The 22,156-nt window shown below is 38.2% G+C and overlaps 1 protein-coding gene across 2 annotated transcripts in view; it reads left to right on the top strand.

The window, feature by feature from the left end:
• Cyp2j11 (cytochrome P450, family 2, subfamily j, polypeptide 11) overlaps positions 1-22,156 on the top strand; it is a 54,186-nt gene that overhangs the window by 21,943 nt on the left and 10,087 nt on the right. For both annotated transcript variants that reach the window (NM_001004141.2, XM_006502615.1), the window contains exons 5-7: positions 7,365-7,541; positions 10,311-10,452; positions 19,303-19,490. In NM_001004141.2, coding sequence (NP_001004141.2) covers positions 7,365-7,541; positions 10,311-10,452; positions 19,303-19,490 — 507 coding nt within the window. The remainder of the gene's footprint in view (positions 1-7,364; positions 7,542-10,310; positions 10,453-19,302; positions 19,491-22,156) is intronic.

Here is a 22,156-nt window from a genome sequence, read left to right as displayed (position 1 = left end):
TAAAACCCAATCTCAAAACAATTTATTACTTATAGAATTAATATTAGAAGTATTACTATCATATTACGAAGTTTGGCTGCCAATTAATACCTATCAACACATGCAAGCTTTAATCCTTTAATAAAGAGGAATTGTTTTAAATCTTATCTTAATTTTACTTTCTAGGATAGGAACCACATTAATTATTATCTCAACTAGAAATATCTTTAGAGACCCAGCCTCTTGGCCTGCCTTATGTCACCTGTTGGAAGGACTCTAAACTCGAGTTATTAATTTTAAGACTAACCATCTGTAGCAATGAAACGATTATTAATCTTAACCCATAACTTATGAGCTGATAGTGAAAACATGCAGAGCACATTACCAATAAAAAAAAACAAAACAAAACAAATGAAGCAGTTACATTTAGACCAATCAGAAAATAATAATTTTCAAGCTACAATCATAGAATAAAAAGCACTTTATCATTTGCCAAACACATTAATCACAATTGTAGAGAACCCTCCAGGAAAAAAAAAACATTTATCAGCTTTTTTACCCTGAAACTAAAAGACTGTAGACTCTCCTTTTTTCCTATAAGGAACAGTTTTTCCATCAGGGGCCCTCCTGCCATGTGTCTGTTTCCTCGTTGAAGCACGTGGCAGCTCTCAGCTTTGCAGATAAAGTATTTTAGCCATCTTTATTATCCAACATAAAACATAGAACATTCATTCATACAGACTGGACATGAACATACATGAATTGAACACATGAATGGACTGGTACACCAGACATTAGACAAAGACACAAAGGGGGCAGAGTACTTCTGCTGTAAAGCCCAGAGAGAACAAAGCATGGCACTCCTGAAATTTCTCTCTGCTTTTTGGGACATTTTCCTCCCGCACGATGCAGTTTTTTACTGCGGCTATCCACCTGATTATTAATTTCCTTTTAATAAACCCTTTCTTTTCTCACGCCTAAAAATGTAGCTTCTGGGAGCCACGGCTAACCGCCTGTCAAGTTCCTAGCTCCTGACAAGCTTCACTGCTGAACCTAAGTGAATTAGCACTCAGGTTAAATGCTGTTTCAACTTAGCCCACACTGACCTTCTCCGGTATGAATTTCCTTTAATTATTTTCTTCTTCTATGGAGCTCCAAATCAGCAGTGCTTCTTCCAAATGTCCTCTGCCGTTTCTCAGTCCCTCGTGGGCGCCAGATCTGTTGTGTCTGGCCAGCGGCTAACATGTCTGGGTTCTAGTCTGGAAAGGCATCTTGGAAACCTGGAAGAGAAGAGGGGGAACTAGGTGGCACGAGAGGAAGATGGACCCAAGACAAGGCTCTGTTTAAGGTTCGCTTTTACTATTTCTGACACTCAGTTATGAAACAGGGTAAGGGGCCCGATTCCTGCCAAATCATCTTGGAGTAAAGTTTCAGGTGAACATGTGATAGCTCTGGAACAGTGAGTTGGCAGGCAGTGGCAGTGGGAGTGGCAGGATGATAGGGCGGCAAGCTCCTCCCCGATGCTCTCTAACACTGAAACCTGAGCAAACAGTTTTCAGGCTGGGGAGGGGAGGTTACATGAGGGAATGCCTACCATGTCATGTAGGTGAATTATCACCCTTCCGGGATTCAGACCTCAGCTCGACTGGACACCAGCCTATCTGTGCATACCCCAAATGCCCCACAGAATCTAATAGAAAAGAAAATGGGAAAGTGTTCCTAAAATTGTACTAGTAATTATTAAACCCATTATAGTAGGATTGCTATGAAGTCCTCTGATACTAAAACTGAAATGAGAACTTTGCCAGTCTTCAAGTGCCATGAGTTAACTGCTGCTGCAATACAAAGCAGGCATCTACAACTTAAAGCACGTTCCACGAGGTTGCAAAACAATTAACCAAAAGTCATCAAAAGGGAACTAAGGATTTATTCCATGGACAGAAGGTAAAATTGACTGTGTTTATATACACAAAACTTTAATAATAGTGTAATCACAAAAATTACGGATTTTGACTTTCAATACACTTGTAGAGCTAGTGACATATAATGAATTTCTAGTCTCAATGGATACGTATGTAATTGATCTCCATTGTTAACTTCTTTTGTTAACTTCTTATTCATTTTATGATTTGAATTTATAGTTGAATTTTTGTAACCAAGAAAAGGATGCTTGGAAAAACCGTGTGAGATCTATTCCACAAGAAAGGTACAAAAGTCTAAGAATAATTACAGTGCAAGGGCATTGTCATATCAGAGCAGGAGTAGAGAGCAAGATAGGAAGGAGAAGGACAGGAGAGTAGAACTTAGAAATTAAAAGGGAACTGAGAAAATAAGAGAGCAATATACAGAGTTCAGAGAGAGAGAGAATGAAGAGAGAGAATGAAGAGAGAGAGAGAATGAAGAAAGACAGAGAGAGAATGAAGAAAGAGAGAGAGAGAGAGAGAGAGAGAGAGAGAGAGAGAGAGAGAGAGAGAGAGAGAGAGAGAGAGATTGAGAAAGACAAAGAGAGGAACAGAAAGAAAAGTCAGGCTTCTCCTTGCCATGGGGGCAGAACAGGTCTTTTCTTAACAGCAAGGTAGGCTTAGTCTTACTAAAGAGAACAAAACTTTTTTTTCTTTTTAACACACTTAGGTTTAATTTACTTAGCAATAAAAGGGTAGGAGCTTTTTCTTCCTCTATGCAATAAAGATTGTAGCTCATTTTTCAAAAAAAGAAAAAGAGAAAAATGAAAGTGGGAAAGAGCCTCAAACTCATTGGCACAATTTTTTATTAATTATTTTTCTTAAGTGTATGTATACATATAGATGTTTCTAAATTCATAGTACAACCTGCTTAGTCTGTACAATGTTAATTTCATCTATGTTTTCAAAGAAGATTCATCATCTGCTGTTATATAACCAATTGGGCAGCTCTTCCCCAGAGAAGACTTTTTCCTTCTTTCTCAGTATTCTTTAGTTGCCTATAATGCTTTGTATAAGGTACTATTTTCTGTGGTATATCTATTGCTATTGCCCTTGTTCAGTCCATAGATAATTTTTTATTTGTTTGCATCTCCTGAAACCTAATTTCGGCTGTGGAATGAGTTTTATCTTAGAGAATGTTTTATCTCTCTATTTCCTTTGGAAAGAATACCATCTAGCCATCTCTTAAGACACTGAACAGTGTAATATAATCCTTTTTTTCTTTTGATTTTTACAGTTCAGGAGCTATCAACAGATGAGAGCAGCTATCTGAAATAGCTGATATTTACTACTCCATGACTTCTCTGGAGTTTTATGTTCATTATTCTTGATCCTATGAAATTGGCAGCCCTTGAGTTGATTTGAATCATATTTTGTCACAATTATCCTGGTTTATTGAATTTTCTCTTTATTAATTTTCAGTGCCTTTTGAAAGTCACTTTTAACTAGTTTGAATTTCAAACTTACACATTTTCAAATACCAGAATCATTAGTCTTGTATGTTTTAAATTGTTACGTTTTTCGTGGATTGTGTTTTTCCTTCCTAGTACCTTTCAGACTGTGGGTCTCCTTGCCTGAAAGATGTGTTTCTTAGAAACAATAAAATGTTAGTCCAGGTGTCTTCAATCTGTGTATGTTTTGCTTTTTGTATTGGAGTCTTTGACATTTAAAATTATTGTTTAAAAGTCTCCACTAACTTCTATAATTTTGACAGTTGTTTCCCTGTCTTTTTGAATTAATGTTTATTCTTTGTTTAATTCTCTCTTACAGGTTGTCTTGTTAAGTATGTTAATTGCAATGGATTACTTCATAGCTCTCAGTAATTCAGTTACTTGATATGAAATGTAATCTTAATGGAGTCCTTCTGACTAACATTGCTTTTGTTCTTCTTCTGAGTATAATGTTGCTTTGAAAGCCTTTTCTGTTGCTGGCTTAGTGGAGTTGAATTACCTTACTTGCTGCTTTTATTGAAATATTCATATTTTTCCATAATTTAAAACTTAAAGATTTATTTATTTTATTTTATGGGTGTTCTTGTCTGGGTGAGCTTGTAGCTCACGTGTGTGTGATGCTGTATGAAGTTAGCAAAGTGCTTAGACCTCTTGAAACTGAAGTTACAAGCTACAATTTGGTACTGGGAATAAAACTCAAGTCATTGGATATAGGAGACTGCCATCTTAACAACAGAGCCATCTCCTTAGTCTCATCTTAGTTACCATCAATGTTAAACAATAATTTTTATGGCTTTGTCACTCTATATACTTAGGATTAATTTCTGGAGTTTATCCTACAGCTCTTAGACGGTGTGCATATGATCATTATTTTTCTTATTTATTTTTGACTGGAGTTTCATCAACATAGTCCTCGATTCCATAAAGCCTTCTGTTTAATTCAGTCTATTGGTACTGTTTTTCTTTCTGTGTTTATATTTGACTCATCAGGGTGTTCATATTTTGACATTTCTTATGATTTTTATTTGCTTCCAAAGCTCAGGGTTTTTTGGTGCATGTGGCTTTCATGTTACTGACCTTTTCAAGCCTGGTACTGATTTCCTTGTTGATGTTGCTTACTTTTTTCTTTTTTTTTAATTAGGTATTTTCCTCATTTACATTTCCAATGCTATCCCAAAAGTTCCCCATACCCTCCCCCGACTCACTCCCCTACCCACCCACTCCCACTTTTTGGCCCTGGTGTTCCCCTGTACTGGGGCATATAAAGTTTGCAAGTCCAAAGGGCCTCTCTTTCCAGTGATGGCCGACTAGGCCATCTTTTGATACATGTGCAGCTAGAGTCAAGAGCTCCGGGGTACTGGTTAGTTCATATTGTTGTTCCACCTATAGGGTTGCAGTTCCCTATAGCTCCTTGGGTGCTTTCTCTAGCTCCTCCATTGGGGGCGGTGTGACCCATCCAATAGCTGACTGTGAGCATCCACTTCTGTGTTTGCTAGGCCCTGGCATAGTCTCACAAGAGACAGCTATATCTCGGTCCTTACAGCAAATCTTGCTAGTGTATGCAATGGTGTCAGCGTTTAGAAGCTGATTATGGGATGGATCCCTGGATATGGCAATCACTAGATGGTCCATCCTTTTGTCACAGCTCCAAATTTTGTCTCTGTAACTCCTTCCATAGGTGTTTTGTTCCCATTTCTAAGAAGGGGCAGAGTGTCCACACTACAATCCAGTGAGGAATGTGGCAGAACCTCTGGTGGCTCTTCTGGAGAGAAGATCTCTTCCCAAGTGTTATAGCTCTTGGAACAAAAGGCTCAGACAAAGGAATAGTTCTCACATACCTTTAATCCCCCGCCTGGCTCTATATACAGTTCTGGGGGTGATTTAGGGTTTGTCAGCAGGCACCTCTCATTGGCTTGGACTGAGAGTTTGGGGGAAACCTTATTTGCATGTGGGAGGGCCTGGTGCTATTCCTAAGTGGCTCGTAGCCACACCTCTCCTGTGGGGGTTGTGGGGTGGTATCTCCAACAGGAGCCAGGGTCCAGGAGACATGAGAGAACTTCCATCCCATGTAAGTGAATTATCACTACCGGGTCCCGGGGTTCAAGATCTAGCCTCAACTGGAAACCAGGCTGTCAGCGTGTAGCCCACTGCCCCAAAGGTTTTTCCAATTGACTACATTATATTGTGCTTCTTATTATATATAATTCTTACTCATAGTATTTGCAAGTCCAGAAACCCCATATCTTTCCTTCTAGTAAGCAGAGTTCATGGATTTCAATTATTTATCAAGGGAAACATGCTAAAAGAGAATAAAGAAGTAGCAGAGTGATAACATTTTTGGCATGACCAATTACATTAGGCACTTTGATACACACTGCAAAAGTATATCTGCGTGCATTTTCTCAATGACCCTCTACATATAAAAGGATTCAATATGTAGTCTGAAGCCTGATAAAATTACATGTTTTGTTTTTTGTTTTTGTTGTTGTTTTTGTTAGTTTGTTTGTTTTTGCTTTTTCAAGACAGGGATTCTCTGTATAGCCCTGGCTGTCCTGGAACTCACTTTTTAGATCAGGTTGGCCTTGAACTCAGAAATCCACCTGATTCTGCCTCCCGAGTGCTGGGATTAAAGGCGTGCACCACCACTGCCCAGCAATTATATGGTTTTTACAGATAAAAATTCAACAAAATCAATGAGAAAATCAGTAATATGATTGAAAAGTTCAGGAATGTGGAGAAACATAAAGCAAAGAAACCAAGGTTTGGAAGAGAAGAAATCATAAATATTAATGTATTTACACAGGACTATGCAAGCAATATAGACAGTGTTCTACCAGACATCTATGGAATATTTTATATAGTTAGTGGGCAGAGTAAGACTCCATGAGTAAAGAAACTACAATTAACATTAATTAATATTATAAATAATATTAAACATTATACTTAATGTTATTAATATCACATATCAACAATTTTAATGCTATGAATAATATTAAAAATAAACATTGACCTACTTAATATTATTAATAATATTAAAATATTATGTTTGTTTTGTTATCCAATATGAAGTTAGCAAAAGTAACAACACATCTGACATATTTTAAGTATTGTTGATTTTATACTGTGCCATACTATCTGTGTACTATATATCATCTTATTTAATCTTTATTCACTATCCACTTTACTTAAATAAAGATTGCTATCTTGCCATATAGAAATTTAATCATGTTGGGACACTTCAATACAGAGCTACATAAATAATACATACTAGTGGTAATTTTCCTGGGGGTAAATAAAACCAGAGAAAAAAATTAGAAACAAGGTGAAAACATGCCTATCTCTTTGACAAGAATCAAGTAGCAAAACTACAAGCACTTGATTTTTGAGCATTAGTTTCATGAAGTGAAGGAAAGGGGCCAGACTAGTTTCAGAGACATTATCTATTCATAATGAATACTAACTGCATGGACCTGAAAAAGAAATGCCCTAAATCACAAAGACCATCATAGTTGGACAGTGTAGAGGAACATGGATAATGATGAAAATTTTGAGAGTTCCAATTCTGTAGAGCTTATAGGTACAAAACACTATAGCTGAGTTTGAGTGTAGTAATCAGCTTTTGAGTATTTTAAGTCAAGGTGTGAAGCCATGTGATCTGACTAGTAAATGTGCTCTATGGTAACTATTTGCAAAATAACCTTAAAAATCATTAATGTTTGAATCAAAATAAATAATTAAATTGTATGCCAGCATTTAGATAAGAGAGGGATCAAGGAGCTTGGCCTATTAAAACTGGTCTGTTGCTTCACATATTTTGTATGGCACAGTTGAATCACCTGAAAATGCAGGTAAGCCAGAAACCAAGATGGCAACAATGTTACCACAAAGAAAACAGAGGGAAGGAAAAGATTGTTTAAAATGTGGAAAAGTTACTCCATGGTATCTCCTACATTGTCTTATTTTTCTTCATAAGCTCTACAATGTCTTCCCATCCATATTTAAATATCTTCCTGGACCACAACAAAAACTGTTTAGCAACTGGGAAAAACTGAAATTGTTTGTTTCCCGTATGATGGACAGTCACCGGGAAGATTGGAATCCTTCTGCACCAAGAGACTTCATTGATGCTTTCCTTACAGAAATGACAAAGGTGAGGAAGATGCTGCCTGCGTCTTCATAGAAAAACTACTATGGTTTATAAATTTCTAATTGACCTTGCATCATGGAGACATTATAGGAGTATAGCACTGCACTGATTCACTACAAGATAAATCCCTGTGCCTATTGACCTGTTGAGCTTTTGAGTTGTTGCAGACTCCACCATCAATATGCTCCAAGCTCTCAGAGGGTACTAATATCCATTGCTTTGGCTCCTTCCTTCATCTTTATTACCAAGCTTTCCTTCTTCTTCTTTATCAACTGCTTCCATCTTTACATCTCCTCTTCTAGGTTTTTATCTTCAAGTCCCATCCCCTGTAAAAAGGATAACCCAGACTAATATTTCTTTTCTCAAGTTAATCACAGCTTCAAAGTCAATTTTAGCTTATTAGTGACATGCACAGGATAGAAATTACATTTCTGGGCACCTTTGTAAAGTGCTAATAAGCACACTGTGGAAATATAAATTAGGAGTAGTATTTGGAAATCCATAAAGCAGCATGCCAGCAATATCATTAAAAGGAAATGGTTCATTACTATTTGGAATGAGGTTTTAAAAATGGCAAATAATGGATCCTTATAGCCTTCCTTGAACTTTTCCTTTAGATGAATGAGTTATACACAATATAAAAGTAGCTATTATTCTTTAGAGGTCTATGTTTTGATGAGTTAGTCTAAGATAATTCACACACCCATCTCAGTCCACAGTGATTTAAGTGAATGCTAGAGTTCAACTCCAAAGTCTTGGTGGGGCCTCTCCCTTCCTCTGTCCCTATATCATGACTCTCCAACCAGATGAAGGTTAGAAAGAAGTTGTTTTTTATCTATGCACCATTTTGAGACCACTTAGCAAAAACAATTTGAGAAATTGAATTTTGGTTCAGAATTTTGGGGAGGTTGTGGGGCATGAGTGATTCTTAAAAGAGTGGGAATGGCAGAACGGTTTAGCTCATTGTAGCAAGGGGTAGGGTGGAGCCTGCACATCATTATGTACCAGAAAGCAAAAACAAAGGCTGAGTTCAGGGTCTTATTATAATTTGAGTACCTCCCATGTTGATGACCCTCAATGGACCTTACTTCCTAATTTTCCTAAACTCCCAAATTTGACTCAAAAACTAAGATCCAAGTATTGCAAACATGATCCTGTAGAGGATGATTCCAGTTCAGATCATAACTAGTTGTGCTCCTATGATCTCAGTAGACCTCTGAGTAATTCATATTACTGCATCTGTCATAGAATCTTTGACTTATTGGATTACAGGTTCTTCATCTGAGCAAATGTAAAGTGTCAAATGCCTGTGCACCCTATCTGTTCTATTGTCTTTCTGGCATAATGTGTTAGAAGCATCAACTTATCCTTCAAGGATGAGGCAAATTACATGCCATATGGAGTACTATGTGCACTTGTAGTGTGTATGTGTGTCTGTGTGTGTGTGTGTGTGTGTGTGTGTGTGTGTTTTACATCCAGTGGTTCAGCTAAAAATGGCTGTCTACCAATAGAACGTTCAATAATTCAGTGGTTTCTCAGTCCATGAGGCTGGGAGTATTCAGTATGTAACAAAATCCTTAAGATGTAGACTCTAAGGCCAGTGAATAAATTGACTTGCCAGTGAAAGCAAAGGCAAGTAGATTAAGAGTGAATTCTTTAGTCTTTTGTTTTGTTTTGTTTTTTTATATTATCTATTTACATTTAAAATGTTATCCCCTTTCCTAGTTTCCCCTTTTCAAATGCCCTATCTTATACCCCCTTACCCTGCTACTATGAGGGTGTTCCCTGCTCCATTATGTTCATAGCAGCCATATTTATAATAGCCAGAAGCCAGAAACAACCCAGATGTCCCTCAACAGAGGAATGGATACAGAAAATGTAGTACATTTACACAATGGAAAATCTTTGTCCTTTAATGTCTTCTAGAGATGATGCTACAAGGAGGTATGGCTCAGATGTAGGATGGACATGTATACCTTGAAAGAACCCACTTTAAATTATTTAATTAAGAAAACTTCCTCACCTAGCAACTTGGATTTTAGTTAATTTAAGATGTAATCAAGTTGCAACCCAGAATAACCATCACAAATGGTCTCCTCAACTTATAATTTTGAAACATAGTAATGTAATTTGAGCATTCAAAGTCAATTCATGACTTAGGGATTTAACTGATACATAAAACCAAATGTTCCTTTGTATCCAATTTTTCCCATTTTACTAAAAGATTTCCAAAACTGTACTCATAAGAAAACAAGTGCCTTGATTAACTTTTCATTTGTAGGAGAATGGCACTACCCACAGTAGTCAACGTAAATACCATTTTAAAAGATCTTTCCAACTTTGTATTCCAGTTTCAAGACTTCGTTCTTGAGATAATTACAAATTCTCTAACTATCCTATCCATGTTTTGCTTGTGTAGCTTTGTGTTTTTGTGGGATTCCTAAGAGTAGAAGTGTGAGTTCCTCTGACTATTTGGAGCTGATCTTTGGACATTTTTCCTTCTACTAACTAGCCACCATTCAGGGCAGATATGAGGGCTTGTACTTAGCCTTACTGTAACTTCCTTTGTCAAATTCAGATGGTAGCCCTTGGAGTACTGTTCTTTTCTGAAGGGAAACTGAGGAGAAGTGGATCTGGGGGAGACTGGGATGAGGGTGGAGACTGATAACATTGGAGGAAGGGGAAACTGCAATCAAAATGAGTATAAGAAAAGAATCAATCAATCAATCAATTACTGAGGAAATCCTTGAAAAAAATGCAATGTCTTTATAGTACCCAGACAAGACTACTACAAGTTTTAATGAAGAAAATCTCATCTGCACTGCTCTGGACCTCTTCTTTGCTGGAACAGAGACAACATCTAACACACTGCGCTGGGCTCTCCTCTATATAACTGTTAACCCAGAAGTGCAAGGTGAGTGATGCTAGATGTACCTGGAAAAGGCAGAATGGTGTGTCTGAATGTTTTTATTTAGATCATGCCACAAGATAGAACAGTGGAATGGAAGACAGGAAATAGCTGTGAGTTGAGGAGTTTTGGAGAGCAGGCATGGCCTTCACATGGCATATAAGGATTGTGATGAATCATGGGTACAGACTTTATAGTCTATGAATTTAAGGAGCTGCAATTCTGGGATTAAGTAGAGAAGCCAGCTGTCCGTGTGAAGGGTTCCAACAAAGAGTGACAATGTTTCATGAAAATCCACTCAGTCTCTTCTTCCTATTGAGCCATGGATATCACTAAGATGCCTTGGTGTGATGCCTACCATCCTCTTGACATTACATCTGCTGTCCAGACTCAACCACACACATTCTGCAAGGTTCCTCTCTACACTATACTTTCTCCATTGGTGCTGTCCTTAATCTTACCTCTAAGTAGGGTTTGGGCATTCCATCTATCAAAAAAGTACTATTTCAATTTCTTATCCTTTCAGAAGAATCTTCTCAGATAGTACTTCCTAATATGTTTTAAATTCTCTTAAGAATTCACTTTCACACATAATGGTGATACTCTCTCAGCAAAAGACACACCAATGTGCACCAATATAGGGCTGTGCATTCTGTTTATGTCTCCACAGGGACTTTTACATCTTCAGAATCAGTGGCCTATTCCATCTTTTTATTTCTATGAATTATACAAAAAATTTAGGTGGTATTTTTCATGTCATAAAATGTTTTGTTCAAACTGTGTTAAGCGCTTATGTGTGAAGCATAAAATCACTGTCACTTATTTGCCATATCAAGAAAGTAAGTGTGATGATAACAATGCAGTGATTTACAAGAATAGTAAAGATCAAATGGTTATTTCTTGAGCTCCATTGACTTTTTGAGACAAGGTCTTTCAATGGCCTGGAACTCAACAAATAGACAAGACTGTCTAGCCAATGAGGCATAGCAATCTGACCCTCTCTGCCTCCTGAGAAATCTGGGGTTAGAAGTCTATGCCACCATACCTGGATTTTTTAAATGAATTTTTGGGATAAAACACAGATCCCCATGTTTATACATTTATCACTTTATTTACTGAGCTTTTTGCATGCCCATCCTTTTTACTTTATTGGTTAAAAGGTAAATATTATCATATCTATCTATTTTCCATCTATTTATATAGATATATAGTTTTTAAAAATATGTTTGTTACCTATATTTTGATTTCTGTGATGTAATATTATAACCACAACTAATTTATATAGAACTATGCAGCAAGTATTGAAAATTAGAATTGGAAGTTGAGGCCTCACATATCAACTGCATACAAAAATCACAGAGGAAACTGGAGTAGGGCAAGTCTGGAAAACCTTAAAGCCATCCCCACTGGCATATATTCTCCAGGAAAGCTCTGCATCCTAAAGACCCCATGGATTCACAAATAGCATCACCTCTTAGACAAAGTGTTTAAATATGAGAGCCTATACTTTACATTTTTCAATTAATCCTCTTCATTTTGTCTATTTCTCTCTGTAGACACATGATATGTTATGATGAAAAATGCATTGAATCTAACTTTAAAAGTCCCCATAGTCTTTAACAGTCTCTATACTGTTCAAAAGTCCAAATTCCCTTCTAACACTGAAGGCAGGCAATCTCATCACTGGACTCATCACTGTAAAGACAAACTGCAGACTTAAATACTTCCATCATACATAGGTAGTGAATATATATTCCAATTCCAAAATATGTCGCATCTACCCCGACAATCAGGAAAGACGCAACACCACGTTGTCCTTCTTCAAGCAGGTTTATTCAGGAACACTTCGCATTGCAATGCAGGAACGGGAATCCCTCGTACAACCCCAGGGCACACCTTCCTACTGACTCCTCCCAATCACCCTAGTCAGTCCATAGGTTCACAGTCCATAGGTTCACAGCAAGTGACGACACCTCAGGCAAGCTGACGAGGCATGGCATCTGTGTAGTGCAGGCAGCTGGGATGTGGCTAAGTCTGAGGTAATGAGGAAGTCAAGCGCAGGTCATAAGACCTGGCAGCTGTTCCAGGCGCCATCTTGGGGTGGTGGCCGCACCCGCTCCTCACATAAATGAAAGAATGGAAGTATAGCAAGGAAATACTGGAAACAAAGCAAAAACAAAAACAAAAACAAAAACAAAAAAAAAAACCCAAGAGGGCAAATAAAAAAATAAAATCTTGTAACTCCATGCATAATATCTGGAAATCTAACATAGCAGGACTTAGAAGATCCCACCAATTTAGCATTGCTGCTTGCAGCATAAACACTCTCAAGGGCTCCTTACATCCCTGTGTTATACAGCCGTTTTTGAGATGTCTTGTGGGTTTTTTTTTTTTTTTTTTGGTGATGTATTGAGGGTTCTACTGAAACCCAGGCTTTACTTTCAAAATTTCTTACAGTGATCTTTCAGAGACTTCTCAGGGGGACTTTCCTGATAGATGTCACCATATCTTAGTAGCTATCTTAAACTCCAAAGGAAGAATCATCAACACTGTCACCCTTGCCTCTCCCATACTCCAAAACATGAGGATGACACTGACAAGTTCAGCTGCCACATAGTGATGGCCCTTGTCCCTTTGAATCACATTTACAGAATATTTTTTCCAGAAGCAGAAAACTTGGTCTAAGCTTCCAAGAGTCTATAAAAGAGTGATGACGTGTCAGTAGACAGCCAGAGCAAGAAACTGATAAGTCATATCTGAACTACACAAAGGAAACAGACACCAAACTGGAAATGAGGCAAGACTTATAACATTCAAGCCTGACAACAATGAATCACTTCTTCCAGCAAGGTTACACTATCTAAAGTTTCTATAACCTACAAAGAGTGTATGGACTTAGATAAAGAGTTCAAATACCTGAACCTATGGGAACATTTCTTTTCAAACTTGTATAATATGCATCTTGGGTTACAATTTAAAATACATGTTAGCCTGAATATTTACATTTTAAAAACCTTGAAACCTACTCAGTGTAAGAGTTGACTTCCTTAGCAGAGGCTCCAGAACACCACATTTACATGGCATTTATTGCTCCCATCTTCATTTTGCAACATGTAAAGTAATCAAAAGATAGCAACATGATGGACCATGATAGATGAAGCATCATATATATATATCATATATATATATGATATATATATATATATATATGAATTAGAAAGCCAATTCTTAGTTGATGTTTGGTTTATTTCTATATATCGTAATGATAAATTCAATACCTAACATTCTAGACTTCTGAGTTACTTCTCATGATTATAAACTATTGATGTGCAAAACACGTTCCTGATTTAATAATACTGTTAAATAAAATTTGCTGCAACCAATAACTAGAGGAATTAGAGGTCATTGGGTTTAAAGTGAGGTGACTGGAGTGGGAGAGATAAGGAAAAGAATAAAAAGGCCATGAATGGAGAAGGATCATAAATGCATGACCAGGAGAAACAGCAAGCATCTGGGGTACACTGTTAGGGAGGTAGACAAGTCAGCAGTTAGAAGAGTAGATTAGAGGTTATCTGCAGTAATTGCTATATCCAAATAAATTAACCATAGTCTGAGTTTCATTTATTTGTAAGATCACCAGGGATAAACTTAAGTTGGTTGTAACACAATTCCGTTATGAAGAAAGAAGTTTTGATAACTACTCAAGCATAGATAAGTTTTCTGGACATGATGCTAAATTAAGTAACCAATTGCAGAATTGCACAAGCTGTTGTTTCCCACAGAAATACATTATCTACATTACTAAATTTCTTAAGTATAAAAAAATTGAATGGATACAGGGACCTAAGTGCATTTCATAGATATTAAGTTTCAGCTTCACATCCACAATAATACAAACATACTGAATAATTATTGATTGTACGCCTAATATTGCTTTGATGTCCTTCAATTTGTGGAAGACACAATTAATAACGGTTCTGGAGATTCTAAGGCAGAGTAGTATAGGTTTGAGGCTATTTGACTACAAAAGAAGACCCTACTTATAAAACAATGTATGGCTGTTATGATAAGTATTGTTATGTGCACATCCCCACTTTTTAGATTATGCTATGGTGAGATCCATTCATTGTTATGACAGAAGAAAAGTCTAAACTAAACTATGAAACAAGCATATAATAACAAATTCCAAATGTTTTGAGAGCTTAATTGTCACTGAGGCTCAACACTCTCTATTGTGGCTCCCTGTAGGACTACCTTTTAAACAACAGGAAAACAATAAGGGAAGGAAGCAGGAACAATCTCTCTGATATTGTCACAGTAGAAAACATCATGTCTATTTGCGAGTTAGTCAGCAAAACATAGACACATGTTGAAACTGACTCCCAAAGGTATCTTGGAAAGTAAATTTTTAGCTGGGCTACTAAGTAAACCCCATTATGATAGAAAGTGAGGAAACTATAGGGGAGACACAGAGCAATTTCAATATTGTTATGTTTATATCAGTTCATGTACTTATGAAAACATTCTTAAAATATTACTGTTTATTCATAGTAGTCAGATGAAGAAACTGAGTCTGGGAGAATGTAAATAGATAGAGCAGCAACAATGCTCACTAACAGTTTGTAATGTATTCCGATACATCTCCATAAGAGATCACATTCTAACAGATATTCAGTAGTTTGAAAGATTGTGTCCTCCCTATGAACTCATGTTCTGAAGTTCAGTTACCAGTAGAGAGGTTAGCCTTGTGAACTGCCTTACTGGCTTTGAAAGAGATACCAGAGAAGCCAGTAAAACTTTTTAGCTGCTAAGGCTGCTGGCTGCAAACCTGTCCTCGGGTTCAATCCCCAGACACCAGATGGTACAAAAGCAGAACTGACTCCCTCAAGTTGTCCTATGAACATTGTTTTTTCATTTTGTATCATATGAAAGTGCACACAAACAGAAAAATAGAATATATTTTAAATATTTCCTTTAACAAAACAGGAACCAAAGAAATTCCCTCCTCCTTTGGATATTAGGACACAGAAAAGCTTGAACATCTAGAGACAGAAAATTAATGGTGGTTATATTGTAAGTAGAAGAAAATTACAGAGTTGAGAATTTTTCAAAAGAATTCTTTGGGAAGATGAGAAAAATGATTTTTTTTTATAAACAGAGCACTAGGTGAAATCTAAAAAGAGCTGTATCTTGGAGAAAACTTGTCTGTCTTCATTAGAAAGCACCAAACCCGTTGAAGAATTGAGTTGGAATTTTGATGGGGATTGCACTGAATCTCTAGATTGTTTTGGGCAAGATGGCCATTTTTACAATGTTGATCCTGCCAATCCATGAACATGGGAGATATTTCCATCTTCTGAGATCTTCTTTAATTTCTTTCTTCAGGGACTTGAAATTCTTATCAAACAGATCTTTCACTTCCTTAGTTAGAGTAACACCAAGGTATTTTATATTATTTGTGACTATTGAGAAGGGTGTTGTTTCCCTAATTTCTTTCTCAGCCTGTTTATCCTTTGTGTACAGAAATGCCATTGACTTGTTTGAGTTAATTTTATATCCAGCTACTTCACCGAAGCTGTTTATCAGCTTTAGGAGTTCTCTGGTGGATTTTTTAGTGTCACTAATTTATACTATCATACCATTTGCAAAAAGTGATATTTTGACTTCTTCCTTTCCAATTTGTATCCCCTTGATCTACTTTTGTTGTCGAATTGCTCATGCTAGAACTTCAAGTACAATGTTGAATAGGTAGGGACAAAGTGGGCAGCCTTGTCTAATCCCTGATTTTAGTGGGGTTGCTTCCAGCTTCTCACCATTTACTTTGATGTTGGCTACTTGTTTGCTGTAGATTGCTTTTACCATGTTTAGGTATGAGCCTTGAATTCTTGATATTTCCAAGACTTTTATCATGAATGGGTATTGGATTTTGTGAAATGCTTTCTCCACGTCTAAGGAGAAGATCATGTGATTTTTGTCTTTGAGTTTGTTTATATAATGTATTACATTGATGGATTTCCGTATATTAAACCATCCCTGCATCCCTGGAATAAAACCTACTTGGTCAGGATGGATGATTGCTTTAATGTATTCTTGGATTCGGTTAGCAAGAATTTTATTGAGTATTTTTGCATCAATATTCATAAAGGAAATTGGTCGGAAGTTCTCTATCTTTGTTGGATCTTTCTGTGGTTTAGGTATCAGAGTAATTGTGGCTTCATATAATGAGTTGGGTAGAGTACCTTCTACTTCTATTTTGTGGAATAGTTTGTGCAGAACTGGAATTAGATCTTCTTTGAAGGTCTGCTAGAACTCTGCACTAAACCCATCTGGTCCTGTTTATTCAGGAATTTTTCCCTTGTGCCCATATCTTCGAGGCTTTTCCCCACTTTCTCCTCTATACGTTTCAGTGTCTCTGGTTTTATGTGGAGTTCCTTTATCCACTTAGATTTGACCCTAGGAAAAGGAGATGGGAATGGATTAATTCGAATTCTTCTACATGATAACCACCAGTTTGTGGCAGCACTATTTGTTGAAAATGCTGTCTTTTTTCCACTGGATGGTTTTAGCTCCCTTGTTGAAGATCAAGTGACCATAGATGTGTGGGTTCATTTTTGGGTCTTCAATTCTATTCCATTGGTCTACTTGTTTGTCGCTATACCAGTACCATGCAGTTTTTATCACAATTTCTCTGTAGAAAAGCTTTAGGTCAGGCATGGTGATTCCACCAGGGGTTCTTTTATCCTTGAGAAGAGTTTTTGCTATCCTAGGTTTTTTTGTTATTCCAGATGAATTTGCAGATTGAAATTCCTTCCAACACATAATAATCAGAAGAACAAATGCAATAAATAAAGATAGAATATTAAAAGAAGTAAGGGAAAAAGTTCAAGTAACATATAAAGGCAGGCCTATCAGGCTTTTCAACAGAGACTATGAAAGCCAGAAGATCCTGGATGGATGTTATACAGACACTAAGAGAACACAAATGCTAGCTCAGGCTACTATACCCAGCCAAACTCTCAATTACCATAGATGGAGAAATCAAAGTATTTCACCACAAAACTAAATTCACACATTATCTTTTAAGAATCCAGCCCTTCAAAGGATAATAACAGAAAAAAAAAGTACAAGGACGGAAACCACGCCCTCGAAAAAGCAAGAAAGTAATCCCTCAACAAAACAAAAAGAAGACAGCCACAAGAACAGAATGCCAACTCTAACAAAAAAAAATAGGAAGCAAAAATTACTTTTCCTTAATATCTCTTAATATCAATGTACTCAATTCCCCAATAAAAAGATATAGACTAACAGACTGGTAAACAAACAGGACCCAATGGCTCATGCTGTAAGATTGAGAATTGACAAATTGTACCTCATGAAACTGCAAAGCTTCTGTAAGGCAAATGACACCATCAATAAGACAAAAAGGCCACCAACAGATTGGGAAAGGATCTTTACCTATCCTAAATCAGATACGGGACTATTATCCAATCTATATAAAGAACTCAAGAAGGTGGACTCCAGAAAATCAAATAACCCCATTAAAAAATAGGGCCCAGAGCTGAACAAAGAATTCTCACCTGAGGAATACTGAATGGCTGAGAAGCACCTAAAAAATGTTCAGCATCCTTAATCATCAGGGAAATGCAAATCAAGACAACCCTGCAATTCCATGTCACACCAGTCAGCATGGCTAAGATCAAAAATTCAGGTGACAGCAGATGCTGGCTAGGATGTGGAGAAAGAGGAACATTCCTCCATTGTTAGTGGGATTGCAAACTTGTACAACCACTCTGGAAATCAGTCTGGCAGTTCCTCAGAAAATTGGACATAGTACTACCGGAGGATCCTGCAATACCTCTCCTGGGCATATATCCAGAAGATGTTCCAACTAGGAAGAAAGACACATGCTCCACTATGTTCATAGCAGCCTTATTTATAATAGCCAGAAGCTGGAAAGAACCCAGATGCCCCTCAACAGAGGAATGGATACAGAAAATGTGGTACATTTACACAATGGAGTACTAATCAGCTATTAAAAAGAATGAATTTATGAAATTCCTAGCCAAATGGATGGACCTGGAGGGCATCATCCTGAGTGAGGTAACCCAATCACAAAGGAACTCACACAATATGTACTCACTGATAAGTGGATATTAGCCCAAAACTTAGTATACCCAAGATATAAGATACAATTTGCTAAACGCATGAAACTCAAGAAGAATGAAGACCAAAGTGTGGACACTGTGCCCCTTCTTATAATTGGGACCAAACATCCATAGAAGGAGTTACAGAGACAAAGTTTGGAGCTGAGACGAAAGGATAGACCATCTAGAGACTGCCATATCCAGGGATCCACCCCATAATCAGCTTCCAAATGCTGACACCATTGCATACACTAGCAAGATTTTGCTGTAAGGACCCAGATATAGCTGTCTCTTGTGAGACTATGCCGGGGCCTAGCAAACACAGAAGTGGATGCTCACAGTCAGCTATTGGATGGATCACAGGGCCCCCAATGGAGAGCTAGAGAAAGTACCCAAGGAGCTAAAGGGATCTGCAACCCTGTAGGTGCAACAACATTATGAACTAACCAGTACCCCGTAGCTCTTGACTCTAGCTGCATATGTATCAAAAGATGGCCTAGTTGGCCATCACTGGAAAGAAAGGCCCATTGGACTTGCAAACTTTATATGCCCCAGTACAGGGTAACGCCAGGGCCAAAAGGTGGGAGTGGGTGGGTATGTGGGACTTTTAGGATAGCATTGAAATATAAATGACGAAAAAACCTAATAAAAATTTTTTTTAAAAAGAAAGCATCAAACCTTTCAAGCTAACAGATCCCCTGTTTTCTTGCAGAAAAAGTACACTCTGAGATTGACAGAGTGATTGGACATGGGAGACACCCAACCTTAGATGACCAAGACTCCATGCCCTACACCAATGCTGTCATCCATGAGGTGCTGAGGATGGGCAACATCATCCCCTTGAATGTTCCCAGAGAAGTAACAGCTGATAGCACACTGGCTGGATTCTACCTGCCTAAGGTAACCTTACATTCATAGCTTCTAAACTCCAGTATATCCTTGGCATTATCTGAGGAACCCAAACATAAAAGTAACATTTAGACACAGCCGGCCACCTTCCTGGTGAGAGCACGGGGGTCTGCCCGGCCTGAGAGGTTTGTGTCACAGGTGCCAGCGGGAGCCTTCTTGGCTCCAGGACTCCGCGGAGGGCAGGCTGCAAGGGTGACCGTGTGGAATACAGAGGCCAGCCGTTTCTGGTACGGGCGAGAGTCGCAGAGCTTCTGGGGCGGCGCCATCTTCGTCTCCAGACAACCGGCCACCTTCCTGGTGAGAGCCACAGAGCTTCTGAGGCGGTGCCATCTTCAGCTCCAGACAGCAGGCCACCTTCCTGGTGAGAGCACAGGGGTCTGCCCGGCCTGAGAGGTTTCTGTCACAGGCGCCGGCGGGAGCCTTCTTGGCTCCGGGACTCCGCGGAGGGCAGGCTGCACGGGTGACCGTGTGGAATACAGAGGCCAGCCGTTTCTGGACGGGCAAGAGTCGCAGAGATCTGGGACGGCGCCATCTTCAGCTCCAGAAAACCGGCCACCTTCCTGGTGAGAGCCACAGAGCTTCTGGGAAAGATCCTGTTTTGGGCCTTCACCTTCAGACAGGAGGAGGTCCAAACACCAGATAACTGTACACCTTCCCCGAAAGAGGAGAGCTTGCCTGCAGAGACTGCTCTGACCACTGAAACTCAGAGGAGAGAGCTTGTCTCCCACGCCTGCTGATTGAGGGTAACAAAATCAACAGAGGAACAATCTCTTAACAAAGACAACTATAACAACTAACTCCAGAGATTGCCAGATGGCGAAAGGTAAACGTAAGAATCCTACTAACAGAAACCAGGACCACTCACCATCATCAGAACCCAGAACGCCCACTTCGCCCAGTCCAGGACACCCTAACACACCTGAAAAGGTAGACCTGGATTTAAAAGCATATCTCATGATGATGGTAGAGGACATAAAGAAGGAATTCAATAACTCACTTAAAGAGATACAGGAGAACACTGCTAAAGAGTTACAAGTCCTTAAAGAAAAACAGGAAAACACTGCTAAAGAGTTACAAGTCCTTAAAGAAAAACAGGAAAACACAACCAAACAGGTGATGGAAATGAACAAAACCATACTAGACCTAAAAAGGGAAGTAGACACAATAAAGAAAACCCAAAGTGAGGCAACGCTGGAGATAGAAACCCTAGGAAAGAAATCTGGAACCATAGATGCCAGCATCAGCAACAGAATACAAGAGATGGAAGAGAGAATCTCAGGTGCAGAAAACTCCATAGAGAACATCGGTACAACAATCAAAGAAAATGGAAAATTCAAAAAGATCCTAACTAAAAACATCCAGGAAATCCAGGACACAATGAGAAGACCAAACCTACGCATAATAGTAGTGGATGAGAATGAAGATTTTCAACTCAAAGGACCAGCAAACATCTTCAACAAAATTATTGAAGAAAACTTCCCAAATCTAAAGAAGGAGATGCCCATGAACATACAAGAAGCCTACAGAACTCCAAATAGACTGGACCAGAAAAGAAATTCTTCCCGACACATAATAATCAGAACATCAAATGCACTAAATAAAGATAGAACACTAAAAGCAGTAAGGGAAAAAGGTCAAGTAACATATAAAGGCAAGCCTATCAGAATTACACCAGATTTTTCACCAGAGACTATGAAAGCCAGAAGAGCCTGGACAGATGTTATACAGACACTAAGAGAACACAAATGCCAGCCCAGGCTACTATACCCAGCCAAACTCTCAATTACCATAGATGGAGAAACCAAAGTATTCCATGACAAAACTAAATTCACCCATTATCTCTCCACGAATCCAGCCCTTCAAAAGATAATAACAGAAAAAAACCAATACAAGGACGGGAACAACGCCCTAGAAAAAACAAGAAGATAATCCCTCAACAAACCAAAAAGAAGACAGCCACAAGAACAGAATGCCAACTTTACCAACATAAATAACAGGAAGCAACAATTACCTTTCCTTAATATCTCTTAATATCAATGGACTCAATTCCCCAATAAAAAGACATAGACTAACAGACTGGCTACACAAACAGGACCCAACATTCTGCTGCTTACAGGAAACCCATCTCAGGGAAAAAGACAGACACTACCTCAGAGTGAAAGGCTGGAAAACAATTTTCCAAGCAAATGGTATGAAGAAACAGGCTGGAGTAGCCATTTTAATATCGGATAAAATTGACTTCCAACCCAAAGTTATCAAAAAAGACAAGGAGGGACACTTCATACTCATCAAAGGTAAAATCCTCCAAGAGGAACTCTCAATTCTGAATATCTACGCTCCATATGCAAGGGCAGCCACATTCATTAAAGACACTTTAGTAAAGCTCAAAGCACACATTGCACCTCACACAATAATAGTGGGAGACTTCAACACACCACTTTCATCAATGGACAGATCGTGGAAACAGAAACTAAACAGGGACACAGTGAAACTAACAGAAGTTATGAAACAAATGGACCTGACAGATATCTACAGAATATTTTATCCTAAAACAAAAGGATATACCTTCTTCTCAGCACCTCACGGGACCTTCTCCAAAATCGACCATATAATTGGTCACAAAATAGGCCTCAACAGATACAAAAATATTGAAATTG

The sequence above is a fragment of the Mus musculus genome, chromosome 4 (assembly GCF_000001635.26).
Source record: "Mus musculus strain C57BL/6J chromosome 4, GRCm38.p6 C57BL/6J".
Classification (NCBI taxonomy): Eukaryota; Metazoa; Chordata; class Mammalia; order Rodentia; family Muridae; genus Mus; species Mus musculus.
This window is presented reverse-complemented; position numbering and strand designations above follow the sequence as displayed.